This window comes from Phoxinus phoxinus (assembly GCF_949152265.1).
Source record: "Phoxinus phoxinus genome assembly, chromosome: 18".
NCBI classification, from domain to species: domain Eukaryota; kingdom Metazoa; phylum Chordata; class Actinopteri; order Cypriniformes; family Leuciscidae; genus Phoxinus; species Phoxinus phoxinus.
Genome location: NC_136893.1, coordinates 6322534 through 6340647, shown reverse-complemented (window position 1 = coordinate 6340647; position 18114 = coordinate 6322534). Strand labels below are relative to the sequence as shown.

Below are 18114 nucleotides of genomic sequence, written 5' to 3'. Positions count from 1 at the left end.
ACTGTAGTTAAGAGATTATGGTACTCTCAGCTCCATTTAGCAGATGTTTTGATAGACAGACAGGCATCATTTCTCAAAGTTTTTGGCTGGTACTGTAAGCGTTTTTTTAAATATATATATATATTTTTTTTATTATAAATGCCTCACTAAGGCTGCATTTATTTGATAAAAAATACAGTAAAAACTGTAATATTGTGAAATTTTCAGTCTTCAGTGTCACATGATCCTTCAGAAATTATTCTAATACGTGGATTTGCTGCTCAAGAAACATTGAATATTATTATCAATGTTGAAAACAATTGCACCTTTTTGATTTTTTTTTCAGGATTCTTTGATGAATAGGAAGTTCAATGGAAAATGCATTGCTAAAATAAAATATGAATTCCTTGAAAAAAAATCTTTAAGATATAAAATGCATTTAAAATACTTTTTAAAAGGTTATTTACAGAAATATAATATTTTAATATTGATTTAAACTTAATTTAGCTTTAATTAAATTAACTTTCATTTAAATATAGTTATATTTTATTCAACATTGATGCATTAAATTCATTATTATTTCATAATGACATTGATTTTTTTTAATGTATGTTTTATAATTTTTTTAATATGTACACACATACATATATGTGTATATATATTATAATATATATCTATCCTCTGTCTATCTCTCTATCTATCCGTTCGTCTGTCTGTCTGTCTTTCATCTCTATATTATTAAAATTTTATTAAAAATAAAATGGTCATGAAAAAATAAATTACGATGCGAAAACTAGCGTTAGAAGTGAACTGTATGGAAAAATATTCTGCAGACGTGTACGTTTAACCCCTTAATGGTCAGCACTTATCCTTCAGTTTCTGTCAAAGCAGATGAGCTGTTTATTCCCTTCTTACTGTGATTTATTTTATTACTGTTTAGCACTTCTTACTAGAGTGTTGAGCTCATTTTATTTTGAGAGAAGACTGAAATCAAACCAGAGAGCTGTTACCTGTTGGATCTTGCCAAGTCTCACCTAGCCTAATCATTCTTTCAAAGCGGTTGTAAATCACTCTCCATTCACGCAAAAGCCTGAAGTCCTCCTGTAATGTGATGTGTGTGTGTGTGTGCCGTTCTCCAGCGTGTTTGTGTGTGTAAGCGAGCACACGAGGGCTCTGGGTTTATGATTATGTGACCAGGGCCGCTGTAGGGGGTCGGCCTGTAGGAAAACCTCCATGGCGATTGTGCTCGCCTGGCGCCGGCGCCCCGAGGTCACGGGCTCTGCTTATGTAAGGAGATTACAGAGAAACGTGCATGAGGGAGGAATGTTTCTAGTCTCATTGTCACCTTCACCTCCCTCTGTGCCTCCATTGTTTTTATTACTGGTCATCTCCTCGTGACATGCTATGTCTTCATTTAGACAGCTTGTCTTGTAACATGATTGTTTATGGCTTGTTGTTACTCCTCGTTTTGGGATGATTTATATTGTTCAAAAGCTTGGGATCAGTAAAATGGTTTTAAATAATCAAAACTATTTTTTCCTCTTCATATTTTAAAATGTAATTTATTCCTGTGATGCAAAGCTGGATTTTCAGCATCATTACTCCAGTCTTCAGAGTCACATGATCCTTCAGAAATGGAAATGGACTGCATTTATGCAGAATATATGCATATATAAAGAAATCATGATATGATTGTGCTCAACTGAGTTGTGCTGATACATTTTCTTCTGGTATCTTTGAATAGAATAATAACTGTATTTTTGGTTAATTTAATATGTCCTTGTTGAATCTTTTGAAAAAATCTTTCTGAAACGTGTGTGTGTGTGTGTGTGTGTGTGTGTGTGTGTGTGTGTGTGTGTGTGTGTGTGTGTGTGTGTGTGTGTGTGTGTGTGTGTGTGTGTGTGTGTGTGTGTGTGTGTGTGTGTGTGTGTGTGTGTGTGTGTGTGTGTGTGTGTGTGTGTGTGTGTGTGTGTGTGTGTGTGTGTGTGTGTGTGTGTGTGTGTGTGTGTGTGTGTGTGTGTGTGTGTGTGTGTGTGTGTGTGTGTGTGTGTGTGTGTGTGTGTGTGTGTGTGTGTGTGTGTGTGTGTGTGTGTGTGTGTGTGTGTGTGTGTGTGTGTGTGTGTGTGTGTGTGTGTGTGTGTGTGTGTGTGTGTGTGTGTGTGTGTGTGTGTGTGTGTGTGTGTGTGTGTGTGTGTGTGTGTGTGTGTGTGTGTGTGTGTGTGTGTGTGTGTGTGTGTGTGTGTGTGTGTGTGTGTGTGATCTTAATTATTTACTTATCTGATATATTATTTAATTATATTTCGAAGCTAAAATTACAATACATCTATAACAAGCCGGAAATATTTAACATTCAGAATGTCATATTGTAGTGATTTTTATTTTTAAGTTTGTAATAGTTTTTGCTCTATATGTACTGTATTTCTTGCATTTTGATGCAAAAGTGAACTATAGCTGAGTCACTTAGAAATAATGTACATTGTTTTCTGCATTAGTAAATAATTTTTAGACCTGAATAACTTTGCTTTGACAGTCTTTTTTCCTGCATTGTAGAAAGTATTTTGATATGCAAACATTAATAATTACAAAAAACAGTAAACGTTTCATTTTCTCATTTGCATCTTTCAATCACAGGCAGCTGTGCATCATTGGCCCTTTCTACATTTTAGATCAACAGGGTGACACAGCTTACCCACTCCACTGGCACATCTTACCCTTCTATCCACTACCTTTGTTTATAAACATAGTATTTTGAAAGTCAGTAACTCCCCCTGACCACTAGGAGGAGGCAAAGAGACACGGGTTTGTGTGCGTGTGTGTTTGCGTTTAGGACTTGATGACAAACGCACCACTGATGTCAGATGTCTGAATCACTGTCTGTGTCATTCTCTGCAGTGTATCTAGTCACGTCTCTTGCACAACTGTCGCTAATGATGCTCTTCAGACTGGCTTAAGGAGGATTGTATTTATTTAAAGTGTGTTGGAAGAATAATGCTGACAAGAAGACAAAAGATATATGCATGTCTTGAATACTCAATTAGAAAGTGCTTGCTTTCGACAGTTTTTTAAAATGCTGTCGTGTGGCGTTTGTGTAACCTAGTAGAATCTAGTCGTTTTAACCAAGTAATTATGGAAAGCTTTAAAAATGAGCTTGTCGGAGATGTTGGCTGACGGTACTGTACATGTTCTGACGTGTTGCACGGCACAAACTCACTGATCCCGTGTTGTTTTTAGTATTTATTAATTAGCTTTTATTTTTATATTTTCAGTTTCAATTTGAGTTTAAGTAATGTTAAGTAAAGTTAACTAATGTTATTAGTTTTCAAAATATATATTATATTTAATTTGTTTTAAATCATTTTAGTACTTCAACTAATTTATTATTTCAGATAGTAGAAAAGACGTTTTTCAGCTTAAAGTTACTGAAAATGTTTTTTTTTTATATAGTTTATTATTTTGTTGTTTTGCAACAGTAGTCAACATTTGAAGTGGATCAAAACCTTTCATCAAAGTTATACACAAATTTTGAACAAAATACGTTCTCGTCTTAAGACAACTTAGATGAAAAATAATACAAATTAAAGCTATAGGCCTACAGTAGTCAACATTTGAAGTGGATAAAAAAAGTTCATCAAATATATAGGATTTTATTTCAGCTTTACTTCAATTCTCAAACTACAAATTTCTTAGTTTTTTTGTTTCAGTTTTAGTCATTTTAGTTTTAGTCATTTCAGTTATAGTTAACAGTAACGCTTTTCTGATCCTATCCCCCTGTTTTTTCTTCAAAAAGATAAATAAATGGCTAACGGGACTCTGGAGTCTGTGGGTTGGTCTTTTTCCGGTTGTATCTTCTGGTGTCTGATTCTGTTTCCATGTAGAGATGGGCCAGTCTGAGCGTGCTTCCATCACTCAGCGCCAATTACCTCCATTCACGACCCAACAGGACTAGACAAGGTGTGGATCGCCAGGGAAATCCACCCCTCCAAAGACAAACAGCTGAGAGCTCTGCGGGTTGGTTTGTGTGTGTGTGTGTGTGTGTGTGTGTGTGTGTGAGATGCAGTGATCGATCAGATAACTGCCCTCACTTTCTCTATAACACCTCATCCTTTTCTAAATAAATATCTGTCTAGCCACCCACTCAAACGCCACTTTGTAAATTTCCATTCAGGGAAAGGTCCTCGCTACCCCATTTCCAGATAACTTCAGTTTTTCCTTCTGTTTCCTCATTCCGCTGTAAATCTTTCCCAAGGCGTGTTGGTGAGTGATGGAACACATGCCGTGTCGTTCGGCCCTCTTTTCTCATTTGTGTCTGTTCTGAAACGGCCCATAAATATTTCGCTTTTCATTACCCTAATGATTCATGGGTAACTCTGGGCAGTGGCAGAGGTTGATGATCGCTCTAATAGCTTTTTTTTATATATATCTTGTATATCTGGATGGCTCCTTTAAGAACCGAATGCGCTGTAAGACAGTGCTATGGCCCACACAGGTTGTTTGGCCAATAATTGACTTAGGGTATTATCCTCTTGTCTTTTGACTAGAGATCGGTCAGGATGGACAACAACTGACTAATTAATTGAAGTCAACTGATGAGTCTAGGGGTGGGTGATATAAGCAAAATATTATGAATATTATGAACACGATATGAATAATTTTATTTCACGATAACGATATACAGGTGAAACTCGAACATTTTTGAATATCGTGCAAAAGTTAATTTATTTCAGTAATTCAACTTAAAAGGTGAAACTAATATATTAAATAGACATGCAAAGTGAGATATTTCAAGCCTTTATTTTTTATAAATCATTTTTATGATTATGGCTTACAGCTATGAAAACCTTTTCACAATATTCAAATTTTGAATTGGGGTTTTCATAAGCTGTAAGCCATAATCCTCAAAATTATAACACATAAAGGCTTGAAATATCTCACTTTGCATGTAATGAGTCTATATAATATATTAATTTCACCTTTTAAGTTGAATTACTGAAATAAATGAACTTTTGCACGATATTCAAATTTTTCGAGTTTCACCTGTATATCAGATTATAGTATTTTTTTGCTTTAAATAAAGTTTTTATGATATAGAAATTGAATCAAAATGTCAAAATCACAAACTGATACTAGCCTAACTAACATATGTAAAAAAAAAAAAAAAAAAAAAAACATGTTTGCAAAAAGCTCAAGCTCACTGAAAACAAGTAAACAGTCAGTGATAGAAACAAATAAAAATGATTACAAGCAATAGGATATAAAACTACAATAGAAAAAAGATACAAATGAAATGGATCTACCTGAAAAACGTTAAAAACGAGAAATAAAAAACTACTATAGAACAAAGCCGGTTTATTAGGCTGCTGTCACTTTAAGAGCGAATGCACTGATTTATTTTACTATTAGACATGCACTTTCTTTCTCATCCAGTTATGTTCATGTAAGAGATAAACGACTGTATTTATGAGGGACATTGACAGGCATTTTCTTTGACAAGTTTTTTTTTTTTTTTACAAATAAGTGCTTGTATTTGGCTGTTCAAGCCCAGTAAGGTACTAAAAAGAACTAGGCACATTTTTGCTTATAAACAAAATTGTAAGTAGCGTATTTCAAGGTTTAACCGTTTTTTTGTGTGTGTGTGGCAGAGTATTCTTTTGCACTCAGGATCCAGCGCGTGTTTGCTTTCGTCCATGTCTGAATTAAGATGTGTGCCCCAGTCGTAGTTGAGTTTTCCCCACAGATTGTAATGCCATTAAATAACCACCGAAAGCATAAATTCAGCTTCAGTGGACAAGGTAATGGCTCATAAGATGAAATGAGCGAGCGAAGACCCAGATGAGCGGTTTCCTCTGTGCAGGAATGGAAGGATTACTTCACTATTGCGTGATGGTCATTGACCGCTCACCGTTGGAGCGTCTGCTGGCATTGAGGATGTGGACTGGGCACGAAAATCTGCTGGTCAGAGTTGTTGGATAATGGCTTTTCAGTGCCGAACACAGGGGGTGCCTTTCGAGTGGTGCACGAGACCATCTGACACCAGACTTCATCAATCACACAAACCACACATGAGCATTTTCATTCATCAGTTAAGGCATCAGCCGTTTTGATTTCGTAAATGAAGCCACGTGAATAAATGGCAAAATACTCTGATTGATGTTTGGCAATTATAATAGTTCCAGCTAACAACAACACAGGTGTTTTCTGGGAGCGTTTGCACACTTTCTTGTGAAACAAGCTTGCATAATGTTGGTTTCTTAGAAATGGACAATTAAACCCTGCTTGCTGGACACAGTTATTAGTGTAATGCAAGATTACTAGTTGTTTAGTTGCTTTAGGTCTAAAATGAACACACTCTCTGAGTACGTTTGTGAATGAACATTTCACTTTATATTTATCAAAGAATCCTGAAAAAATATATATTACAGTTTCCACAAAATATCAACTGCTTTCAATGTTGATAATAATACGAAATGTTTCCTGAGGTGAAAATCATCCTATTGTCATGATTTCTGAAGGATCATGTGACACTGAAGACTGGCGTAATGATGCTGAAAATTCAGCTTTGCATTACAGGAATAAATTACTTTTTTAAATAAATATATGTTATAAATAATTATTTTAAATTGAAATAATATCTCACAATACTTTTACTGTATTTTGGTGGCCATTCTTTCAAAAATACAATTATTTTAAAGTGGCTCCTTTCAAAAATATTGAAAAATCTTCGCAACCCTGAACTTTTGAACTTTTTTGAGCTATCAAGAAATTTGGTTTGTCAGGCTTGAAATTGTTGTACCTTTAGATAAGATATTCGGACTATCGTAATGATCCAACAGTCACAACACATAGGCAGGACTGCCCTGTGTACTTGCGTTACGACAATAAGTTCTATATTGTGTCAGATGTGTGGAAGCACTTATGCCGGATCTTCCCGATTGCTTTGCCCGGAGCACCTGATCCCCTCAGGTAATTGTATTACTGCTGTCTGCCTCTTTAAATATAGACTTTTTTAATTACGGTAGACCGCAGGGGGTTCTGGAGGATGGGACACTATTCCCCAAACACACACACACACACACACACACACACACACACACACACACACACACACACACACACACACACACACACACACACACACACACACACTGTCTCTTATGTAGGAAGCTAATTGTAGAGGATTTAGGTGAAGCTCAGCGTGGTTTACTTTGAATGCCAGAGGAACATTGAGTTTTGTTTAGGGAGCTCTTGAACCTCAGATCCGTTCTAGTCGACCAGGAGAGTGTGTGTTTGGTGGAGGTGGGCTCGATATGACTCAGGTGGACTTGTACGTCGAGCGTATTTTACGCCCTACGTTTCTAATCCTGCTAATACAATGCTGATGCAATAAAGCAGAAGTAAAACAAACCTCCCTTTCAGAGCGTTTTGTCGAGGGTGTGGTGTTACTGTGGTAAATCTCTGTAAACTAACGTTGTGCAGTCATCTGTTTTGGGGTTCATTAGGATTTGCTCCTTATATGTTTGACTGTCAGGATTTATGTGACATGATCAGCTCCAGAAACATTGTTTGTTTGAGCGTCCCAACCAGCTCAACACAACAACGTCTGCTCCACCAATGACTAGTTTGGAGCGAGATCTGTTTGGTCAGATGAAGCAATGTTAAAGGCTTGAAGTATTTAAACATTAAACATGATTTAAATCAGTTGGTATGTACGCCCCTTTAACTAATCTTTAACTAAAACATTAACTTATGATCTGTTTAACATTATATGTATAGGATACATGCTGATCAGAGGTCTTGTGTAAGCCTAAAGGGCTTTATTTTGTGATAACTGGCTGTACATTTGTCCCACTTGATACACCGCTACTTACCAAATAAAATAAAGAAATTTCCGGTGTCTGTCAGGAGTTAGTAAGAAGCAATAAAGAATATGAGACAGGAGCAGCAAACTTCATCCATCTTGTTTGCTCTTTCATTTCCGTTCTCACACACATTACATCATTACACAACACTTCAAAATAGCAGTCACAATATTATTCACAAAATGGACTTAATGCTTGACTGGAATTATATCACATGAGAAGAAAGGGAGCACAGCTATATAGCAAATAACATTCTCATCACTAATATGACCACAGAATGCCGCGATTGACCGATCAGAATCAATTATTTCCGAGATGCCCTTAATACTGCGTAATGTTTTTAATGACCGTAATTATGACATTAGTGGAGCGGCTAAGTGCTTATGTTTGGCAGAATCGTTCAGTTTATGATACAAGTGTGAAAATTGACATGGGTCACTTGACAAGAAAATTGTCCGAGCCACTTGAAATTTCAAGATGGCGGCCATTTTTCAAGATGGCCAACACCTTAGTGGAGCAGTTAAGTGATATAGTGGGTTATTTGGTGATACAAGCATGAAAATTGGCATGACCAGTCTCTGATGGTCACTAGACAATAAGCCACCCACAGCTACTTGAAATTTCAAGATGGCGGCCATTTTTCACCTTAGTGGTTTTACATGTCAACAGTATACACAAATACATTTTCAGGCTTCATACTTTCCTGTTTTAGCACTTTACCCAAATATTGATCATCTCTCCTCAAAGAATCAATTAAATTCACAGATAAGCTTCACCTGAAGATCAGAATCAGAGTTGGCTTTATTTATAAAATTTGGTATGGTTTGCATGAGCTCTAAATACTTTCATTCATGCATGCAAACATTAAATGAGAATAGTGAGAGAAAAAAAATGAAATGAGAACAAAAATAAAAAACTAAATTCTTGACCCACAGTTTATGTGCGGGGATGGAGGCGTAGTAAACACACTGGGTCCCGCTCTACATGCTGTACTGTCAACAAGATTTAATCTGATGTCTTCCTCCCCACACATTCTTGTAAAGAGACTCTGGCAGTTAAATAGTCCCACAAACACAGCCCGGGGGTCTAAACAGCTTCAGCGTTGCAGGAAATGCCACACGGATATTCTCCAGGGATAGAGACGTTCACCTTGTATAACACACCACACACACCAGCTTACGGAGTTATTAGATTGAAAGCACCCCGGTCCAGCAAAGCCTGCCAGACTGCAGGGGAAGGCTCAGTTTGCTCTGGAGTGAGAGTAGAGGACAGCGGTTTGGCGTACAGAAGTGTGGAGCAACATGCACACATGCAAACACGCGTGCGACTCTGACAGACTGCCGGTGAGTGCATCATATAGTATGCCAGACATTCCTTTGAATTATTTGTAAAGATGTTCCTTTATTAATGTTTGGTCATTAATTTTTTTTGGTTATGACATGCATGTGTGATGCATGTGTTGATATCGGTGGTGCATGAGCGCACAGAAATTTGGGCAGAAAATTGTGTGGATTGTTTGAATGAAGAGGAGTAGTGGGAAGAGTTTAAACATGATAAAGTAAGTGGGGTTAGCGTGCCGGTCCGGACTGGGGTATAGGACGAATATGTTCAGGTCCCCTTTGAAGTTCCATGAAGTACCATGTGAACATTTAAGATTTTTTTTGAATTGTGAACATTGTATTTAACAAATTTTTCCTTCAATTCTCATAACCATAATTTAAATACAATTTCTAATTTCTATAATGCAAAAAAAGTATATTACTTAATTTGTGAAGTATTAATACACAATGTTAGTGTTTGTTGAACGGCTTATAATTTGTGATTTGCATAAATAATTGTATTAGAGTATTTAATAATGACAAAACTACAATTTTACTAAATTGAGAATGGCAAAAAAAATATGGTAACATCTGGGTACATTATGGTTATGAAACTTTGGGAGAAAATCTCCTTAATTGTCATGAAAGAGTCAATGCAAAGAAAAATCTATATGCTGTTTTTTAATTAATTGTCTCTTATATTATAAGAAATACTTAAGAAATAAATATTATATTTTCACATATTTATATATATATTTCATATATATATTTATATGTATATTGCACATTTAGAATAAATCATTCACATTGATATTTATATATTTAATGTGTGTGGGTATGTGTAATTTTATATTTTAGTCTTTTTATATATTTTTTTATTTTATTTAGCATTTTAAAAAGGGTGTTGGGTAAAGATATGATGTTCAAGAGATTTGTAGTTCATATACATTGATTTGTATATTGTCATTTATTCACATATGAAAGTTTTTAACTTTGAACTTTTTAACTTTTCTTGCTTTGTGTTTTTTTTTTCTTTATTAGTTTTTTTCCCGCCTGAAATATGATCTGGACTTATTTTGTGAGATATAGTGCTTTCCTCGCTAAGAGAGAAATCAACTTTGAATGTACAGTAGCTTTCCCTTTCCTTTCACTTCCTTCTAGACTCTCTCTCTTTCTCTTTCTCTCTCTTTTTCTCTTTCTCTCTCTTTCTCTGGCTCTCCCCCTCCCTCTTTCCTGTATGTCTCTTTCTCCTCCTATTCCTCCCCTAAAGCTATGGATAGCAGTGTTGCGTCACAGAGTGGAGCATGAGACGGCTCTCAGCGCACTTGACAGAGTTTGAGTAGATAGCGCGCAGCTGCTGGTGAGTTTTCTTCTGTCTTCGTTACATATGTCTCTGGTTAGACAGCAGATGGGTAGACATTATGCTTCCTATGCGGTTTTCTTTCTTAAATGTCTATTTATGTAATTTAGGTTATTATTAATGTAATTTTTTTTATCTTTTATCTTTAATTTCAAAGCATGTTTAAGCAAGTCTTGCACACATAAGGAATTTTCCAGTCGTTGTCTCTAATTGGGTTTAAGCAGGGCAATATTTACGAGATTTCACTCTTGCAGCGATTTGTGAAATTGGAGTGTACGTTTTCATTTTATTTTTATAACAAGCCAAAGTGAGAAATACTGTTAGCTAAAGTCCTTCACGGTAAATTTTTGTCTTATCTTGACATCAATTCTGATATCAGTCTAAAAAAAATCGCATTGTAAATAAGATTCTTGCTCACTTTTGTGATAATGGTGGCTGTATTCCAGGTGTGGGTGTGGGTGTGTACATGCTCATTTGGTTTTGCTGATGCTACATGTTGAAACACACACTGAGTGGAATGTTTCTTGCGAAAAAGTTAAGTTAGTCAGTTTCCACTGCTCCTTTATCATGGATTGTCCTTCCGGTCATACTTGCACTCTTAAAAATATAGGTTCTTTAATGGAATTGATGGTTCCATGAAGAACCTGTACCATCCATGGGTTCTTTCCATTGAAGGTTCGTTATAGTGGGGTAATAGGTTCTTTTAGATTGTTCAAATGTACTTCACAGTAAGAAAAAATGGTTCTTTTAAGAAATGATCACTGAAGCTTCTTTGGGGGTACCACAAAAGTAAGTGTAAGCACAGTGTTTAAGAGTGTAGCACAGTTTAGAATGGGAACCAACATTTTTTTATTTAAAAAATGTAAATAATGAATATCTGCCTTGAACTTTTAGCTCGATTTAGGGCACTGTAATGTGTGGAAAACTACTGGTGGAAAGCAATTTGGAGAGGAGAGAACCAAAATAAGTCTCTTTTGTGCTAATAGCCTTTATTTAATGGACCCGAGATCTTGTGAGCTTGTCCCAGAGTTGGCAAACTCTATTGGCCTGGAGTGAACTTTGCTCTTCGAGGGAAGTGATTGTGCAGAGGCTTGTACGTGAACCACAGGTTTAGTTTGAAAAGGCTTTCTCACTATTAGTCACTCAAGGAAGTTTTAGTCCTTGGTGACCAAATAGGCCTTTCATGTTCTCTGTATGTAAGCATGGAAATCCCACACCACTCCACAGACATTTGTCATCAGCTTCTGTGAATGGGCTGGTCAGCCAGACTGTTTGTGGCTGGTCGTGTTTGACTCATTTTTAAAATCAAAAGTTCTCTCTTAACATTGGTTAATGCACTTTAAACTAACATGAGCATTTTTATTAACTAACATTTACATTGGTGGCATTAAGTAGCTTTATTAAAGCGCCACTATTATGCTTTTCAGATATTTCCTTTCATGTAGTGTGTAATATAGATATTTGTAAATGTAAAAGGTCTTCATAGTTTCAAAGATCAGAGTGCATGATGAATTGAGTTATTGTCTCCCAAAGAAATAACCGATTTGAACTGAAACGAGTCGTCAGTAATTAGTCTTACTTCCTGCATGAACCTTTCTGTAACAAATTTGCATAATCCCAGCCTATGGATTTCATTGGCTGCCCAGAACTAACGTCTACTACTCAAACGCAGTAGTTGTAGCTGAGACTGGAAGAGTTTGGTTTGTGTTGTCAACTTGCCGAGAAGACAATGTTTTCTGAGCTGCGAAAGCAAATCCACTTTTCCGCACTTCCAAAGGATGAGGACTCGCACTAGCATTGATACAGTAAAACCATCACTACTGTTCATCGTCACTGTGTAACAAGTGCTGAGGAAGATCCAGAGCTGAAATTCAGATATGGTGATGTGCGTTTCCTTTGACACATAAGCGGTAGACCAATCACAACAGACTGGGCCATCTGAGTCTGACCAATCAGAGCAGAGCAGGCTCTTGGAGAGGAGTTTAGAGAGACCCAATCCTTGCAATTACGCAACTGAAGCAACAGCCAAATAATCTTTAGAGAGACACTGAGAAAATTGGTGATGGTGCGATGTAAATTATAAAGAAAATGAAAGTGTTTTTGGCCTTGGATGCATGTAAACTATTGTAGGACACCTCCAAAACAAAGCTAGGAGCCGTTGAAATGGCATAATAGAGGCACTTTAACAAGTTTTTTTTATTAAAATAAAATAAAATTCTGTAGTCATTTATTCACCTTTGTCTTTCCAAACCTGTGTGACTTTCTTTTGAGGAAATAATACATTTTGATGAATATCCTAGATGGTTTATGTTCGTAAAATGAATGCTTATTTTGAACCGGGCTAGTATAACTTCAAAAAGGCCATCAAATTATAAAAATAGTCTATAATATGACAGCTTTCCGCTTGCTAAATGTCATAATCCTCCAGTAGCATTTCAATCTTGTGTCCTAAATAGGGTAAATTTAGACCGCGGTCACTGTATTCCGACATGCATCTGGGCCGCTGGTGTGGTAATGCGTTCTTTCCTCTTAATTGTTCCGGATGTCCACTGACCCAAAGCTGTGACCCATCAGTCACTACCCTCTGTCAGCATACTTCAGTGACTTCTCATATTTCCCTGATTTAGAGCAGTTTTATCTCTTTTAGAGACGTAACTCTTGTGCCTGTGTTCGGAATATTGCTGCTCGCTGAATACTGCACAGTATGTACTGTATCTGAAACAAATTACGTTATGATAAATGCTTCAAACTTTAGTATACTCATCACTTTGCATGTTTAATTAATTCAGCAGGGTATTATGTGTCCATCTATCAAAGTAGGACATTTTTAATTTTTGCAAGTTTAAACAAATGATCCTTCATAAATCATTCTAATATACTGATTTGCTGCTAAAAAAAAAAAAACATTTGTTATTTTTTCAGGATTTTTTGATGAATAGAAAGTTAAAAAGAACAGCAAATCTTACTGACCCAACATTTTTGCATTGTATAATATGCACTTTTACCATTTGTGGTAGGATTGTCCATGTATATAGATAATGTGGACACTGTGCACAGCATATATTATTGCAGAAGAGCGTACAGTTAGTATACTTTTCCAAACATAGCCATAGAAACAGGGCTGCTTGATGCTGGATTCTCTGTCAATGTGTTTTAGCTTCTTCTGGTGCCTTTGGATCATTTTCACTTGCGTTGAAATTCTGGAAAGTTTGCCTGTAGCCATTTGTATTTTGGTTTGGAGGAATAAGAGATTATGTAAGAAGGTTTGGAGTGGATGAAATTATTCCTTTTATACGATAAAAACAACAAGCTAAAAACCATGTGGACTCACAGTTTGTTCAAAAGAATTGCAATAATGTGGCTTTCTGTTTTTAGCCCTAGTTTAAGAGAACTCAAGGAAAAACCAAGCGTGGTGAACCAAGCTAATATAACACCGCCTTGGTTTGCGTAAATGCCTTTTTATTTTTTAATCTATCTTCTTTTAATGTGCACTTTATGAGCCAGACGCTTGTTTTGGAGTCGACTGCTGTGGCAGAGGAGTCTGGTACTGAAACCAACGCAAACTGCAAGAATCTCTGATTTCACTTCCTTCATTGGGTGTTTTTTTCTATGCGCACAGAAGCAGAGAAGTCAAAAGATGTTTGGCTGTTGCTTCAGTTGCGTAATTGCTCTTTCACGTAATTACTAAACCACACCATGTGTCTGGGTGTAGTTTGCAAACTAAAGAACTTATAACATAAGGTAGGTTATGCTGTGCCATTATCCATGCTTATATTTTATATGGATTTGATTCCCATGGTTCATATGATTTTTATTTATTTGTCTTTTTGTTACTTTAATTTTATTCTTTTAAATCAAAATAATGTCCTTGTGACACAGGTTTTCGTGTTTGTTTTTATGGATAAAATTTGGCTATTCTTCAAGTTTGCAAGCACACACCCAGCTCTCAGTTTTTTGATCACATCCTCATTAGAAATGATATAAATGGAAAATAACAGCTGGAGCAAAACTCTTACTCACTCTAAATGGTTAGATTAGTGTAGTTAACTAACTTGACAGATAACTGTATTTGGGTTGAACTCGAGGGATATGAATCAGCGCTTAATGAGTCTCAATGTATGTTTTGATCTGTTATGTTTAAGCGACAGCGTGTCAATGTTTATAGACGTCATAAGCGTCAGACGGGACATTCACGGATGCGCGAGTTTGAATCGAGACATTTTAGGCTGTTTGGTGATTCAGTTTTCTCACACTAGTCACACCATGATGCGGTCAGGGTTGGGCTGATTTTAAGCCTGTTTTTAATCATCAGACTTTGTGTGTTTAAGAATCGTTCTGTTTAGTTAGTGTTTTCATTAAAAGTGAAAAACATGACTGAGGGTGTGTTCACACTTGTAGTTCGGTTTGTTTGGTCCTGGTCCTCTTAGCGTTCACATTGGGATTTTAACAGCGAACCTAAAGGCATAGGGATATGTTGACAACCTGATTGGATTGCTTTAACATCCCATAATGCTGTATGCTGTTAACTATAGTAACTCTGCCACAAACAAACGGAGTATTTTTATTTAATGCTACTAACCGGGTATCTTTTTCAAAAGCTCTGATTATGTCAACCTGGTTCAGATTCAACCCAATTTTGTGGTTTTTAAACACAAAATGCATTGGAGGTCAGTAAACGTGTCCATAGGTGTGGTGTCTGAGGTTGAAATTATGGCAGCACATGTGAGATGTTTCATAATCTATTGCACTGCAAGGATGATTCAGTGATTTAGTTCGAATCTGAAGCTGTTGTCAGTAAGTTTCAGGTCTCGTTTGGCCTTTTAACTCAAATTCATGCCTCCCTCGTGAGCACCACAGCTCGATGATGGTCTCAGCCATGAATCCAGTTTCACATCTCATATAGTCAAGGTGAGAAAAGGGAGAACTGTGGAAAGCGTGTTGAAGAGCGTGTTATTTTTGGTGTGACTTTCACAAACTCATTAATTACGCTTATGCATTATCAGCTGATTTCTGGTAGTATATGCGCAATCATATGATTGTGTGAAGTGCTTGCATGCCTATGCAATGTATGTGTAGCTTTTTTTTTTTATTCCCCTTTGAGTTTTATTTGTTGCTCAATGTTGTCATGTCCCTCTGTTTGAGCTTCAGCATATCCTGTTATCCAGTTTAGAGTTCCTAGTTGAACAAGCTATTTATTTTTTAGAAAATTAGGAGTTTACTTTTAATAAATACTGTATATGCATTTAAAATGTTTAAATATGCATTTAAAATGTCTTCAACTTTTAGGACAACAGAACAAATATATTGATGAATTGTTGCAATGCTCAAATTGTCCAATTAAATGCATTAGAATGTCCCTCCCTCTTTAATCTACGAGGCTGTAGCAAGTCATTTGTATGTGTGATATGATATAACTAAGGACTTAAAAAAAGACCGTATTATTAATTAAATAAACGAGTCCTACCTATGTCCTACCTAAACATCCTGTTTCAACAGGAAATATGTCAAGGCAGGAGTAATATATATATTTACAATATATTATATTTATTTACAATAAAAGCAGTCTTTATTTGGTAAAAAAAACATTGTGGACCTGCAGAGAAAACAAAAACTGTTGGTACAGTATAATTATGACAACTGGGATTTAGCATTATTTTCATCATGCTATGTCGATACTAGACAGAATATAAAAAATGATGTATAATAAAAGTAGTTTGTGACGTTTTCGACTGTGAATTGTTGCTCGCGCATAATTTCATTCGCCCTTCCAAATGGCGAGGGCAAATTTCGTGTGCTGCTTTCCATGAAAGGAGAGATTAAACGCTGACATGATTATCTGTGTGCGAAAGAGGGATGAAAATGTACATTATATAAGACCGAGCGAGCTGTGCAGTTAAAGGGAACAGGTGCTCAGTTTTGTGGCAGACGGTTTAATCCTGCACTAAAGGACACTGCACTTGACATTTGACCTGAAACTCTTCACACTGTCTGCACAGCACATATAGCCACATATAGACCAGCAAACCTGTTCTCCATGGGTCCCCTTCACTCCAGGTCAACTTTGCAGATTGATGCTGATGAAATATTTAAAAAACCTGATTTTTCATTAATGAAAAGCTTTTGCAAATCGAGGCTTAATTGCTTGAAAGATTATTGATGGAGAAATTAGGGCATGAAATTATTAAAGCCCGCATTTCGTCATAATCCTCAGATGAATGAGCACTGATAAATGGGGATGGATGGTCATAACGAGGAGCGAAACATTTCCAGTGACAAGTAATTAGATTTTTTTTGTCGTTTTAGCCTTGCTATTTTGAGCTTCTTGTTAAAGGAACACTTTGTAACTAGCGATTTAAAGAAAAATGCATGCATTTTGCAGGAGAACATTGTTTTGGTTGTGCTTATACTCTGCGTGACTGTGTGGATGAATATATGAATATGACCCTTCACAATAGATAATGCTTTACAAAAGAATGATTAAAGACATCACGCAGCATGCTGTCATATGGAAGTATTACGCTTTTATTTATAGTGTGATCTGCCGTCGAAGCAAGCGAATTTATGCTCAGAAAAGCAAAGACAAGGATATGAAAAAAGAGAGAATAGTTTTGAAACATTAATGATACGAGCCCTCGTGCTTTGCTTGTATATAAAACTGTCACTGTAAGACTTATTAGTTCTGACACTTCACTGTCCTTCCACTGACACATTTTGCGATGGTCTTGATAACTTCAGGTATGTAACATGTAAAAATATTCATGAGGGCAGAATTGCGATGAATGTTGATCTATAGAGTGACGTACAAGTCAGATTTTTTTTTTTTTGACACGTTTACCTGCAGTCTGGACGACCTCTCCGGTCACTTTTGCAACATTTCAAAGCCCTCAGTTTTCGCCATCTCCATAAAGCCAAGCTAATGTTGATTCTGGTTTTATTACGAGCTTTATCGTGTTCTCTTTTTGCCAGCAGACTTTTTTTCTGTTCGATGTTTGTTTTAAATGGGTGATTCTCCGGAGGTTGGAGATTTAGCTGCTCCATGTCAACCTTTCTCACTCGTTGTGACAATAACATATGTCACTCACACACCATACACACGTCAAAGGAGCCGGAGCAAATTTACTCTATTCATGGAGATGACGAAACACGCAGGGGCGAGTGACGTATGTACGCAATTCCCCACAAAGGTCTATTCATCCTGACAGGTCTAAAATGTAAACACTTAAAATAAGCTTACCATAGTGCATCAGGGTAAGACAAAACACGTTTTGGAAGAAGGATTGATGATGCATTGACTGTTGATTGTTTATTTTGAACAAAAAAAAATTACATAGTGTACCTTTAACTAAGTACATTTTTGTTTTTGTTGTGAGTGTGCACGTGTAATAGCTAAGAATGGTGCCACATGTCCCTAAATTCGATAAGCCCCTCTGGACACTTGTGTGTGTTCACAGCTGTCTGTTTCTCTCTGCTGTTCACTTACATTCACCTCCACACTCCAAACACATCGCCCCTTCCTGAGGCCCATGGGTAATCCAGCACAACTTCAAAATCAGACAGCCTACACACACACACACACACACACACACACACACACACACAC

At 36.6% G+C, this 18114-nt stretch overlaps 1 protein-coding gene across 6 annotated transcripts in view; it reads left to right on the top strand.

The window, feature by feature from the left end:
- The window catches only part of plekhg5b (pleckstrin homology domain containing, family G (with RhoGef domain) member 5b), a gene marked incomplete at its 3' end in the record, with an annotated part of 69601 nt that overhangs the window by 19136 nt on the left and 32351 nt on the right, over positions 1–18114 (top strand). Inside the window, exon 1 of one of the 6 annotated variants that reach the window (XM_079589629.1) lies at positions 8924–9178. The exons of 4 other annotated variants lie outside the window; for them this stretch is intronic. In XM_079589629.1, coding sequence (XP_079445755.1) covers positions 9137–9178 — 42 coding nt within the window. In that variant the 5' untranslated portion in view covers positions 8924–9136. Of the gene's footprint in view, positions 1–8923; positions 9179–10403; positions 10515–18114 lie in introns of those variants that run through there. One more of the 6 variants, XM_079589630.1, reaches the window with a different exon arrangement.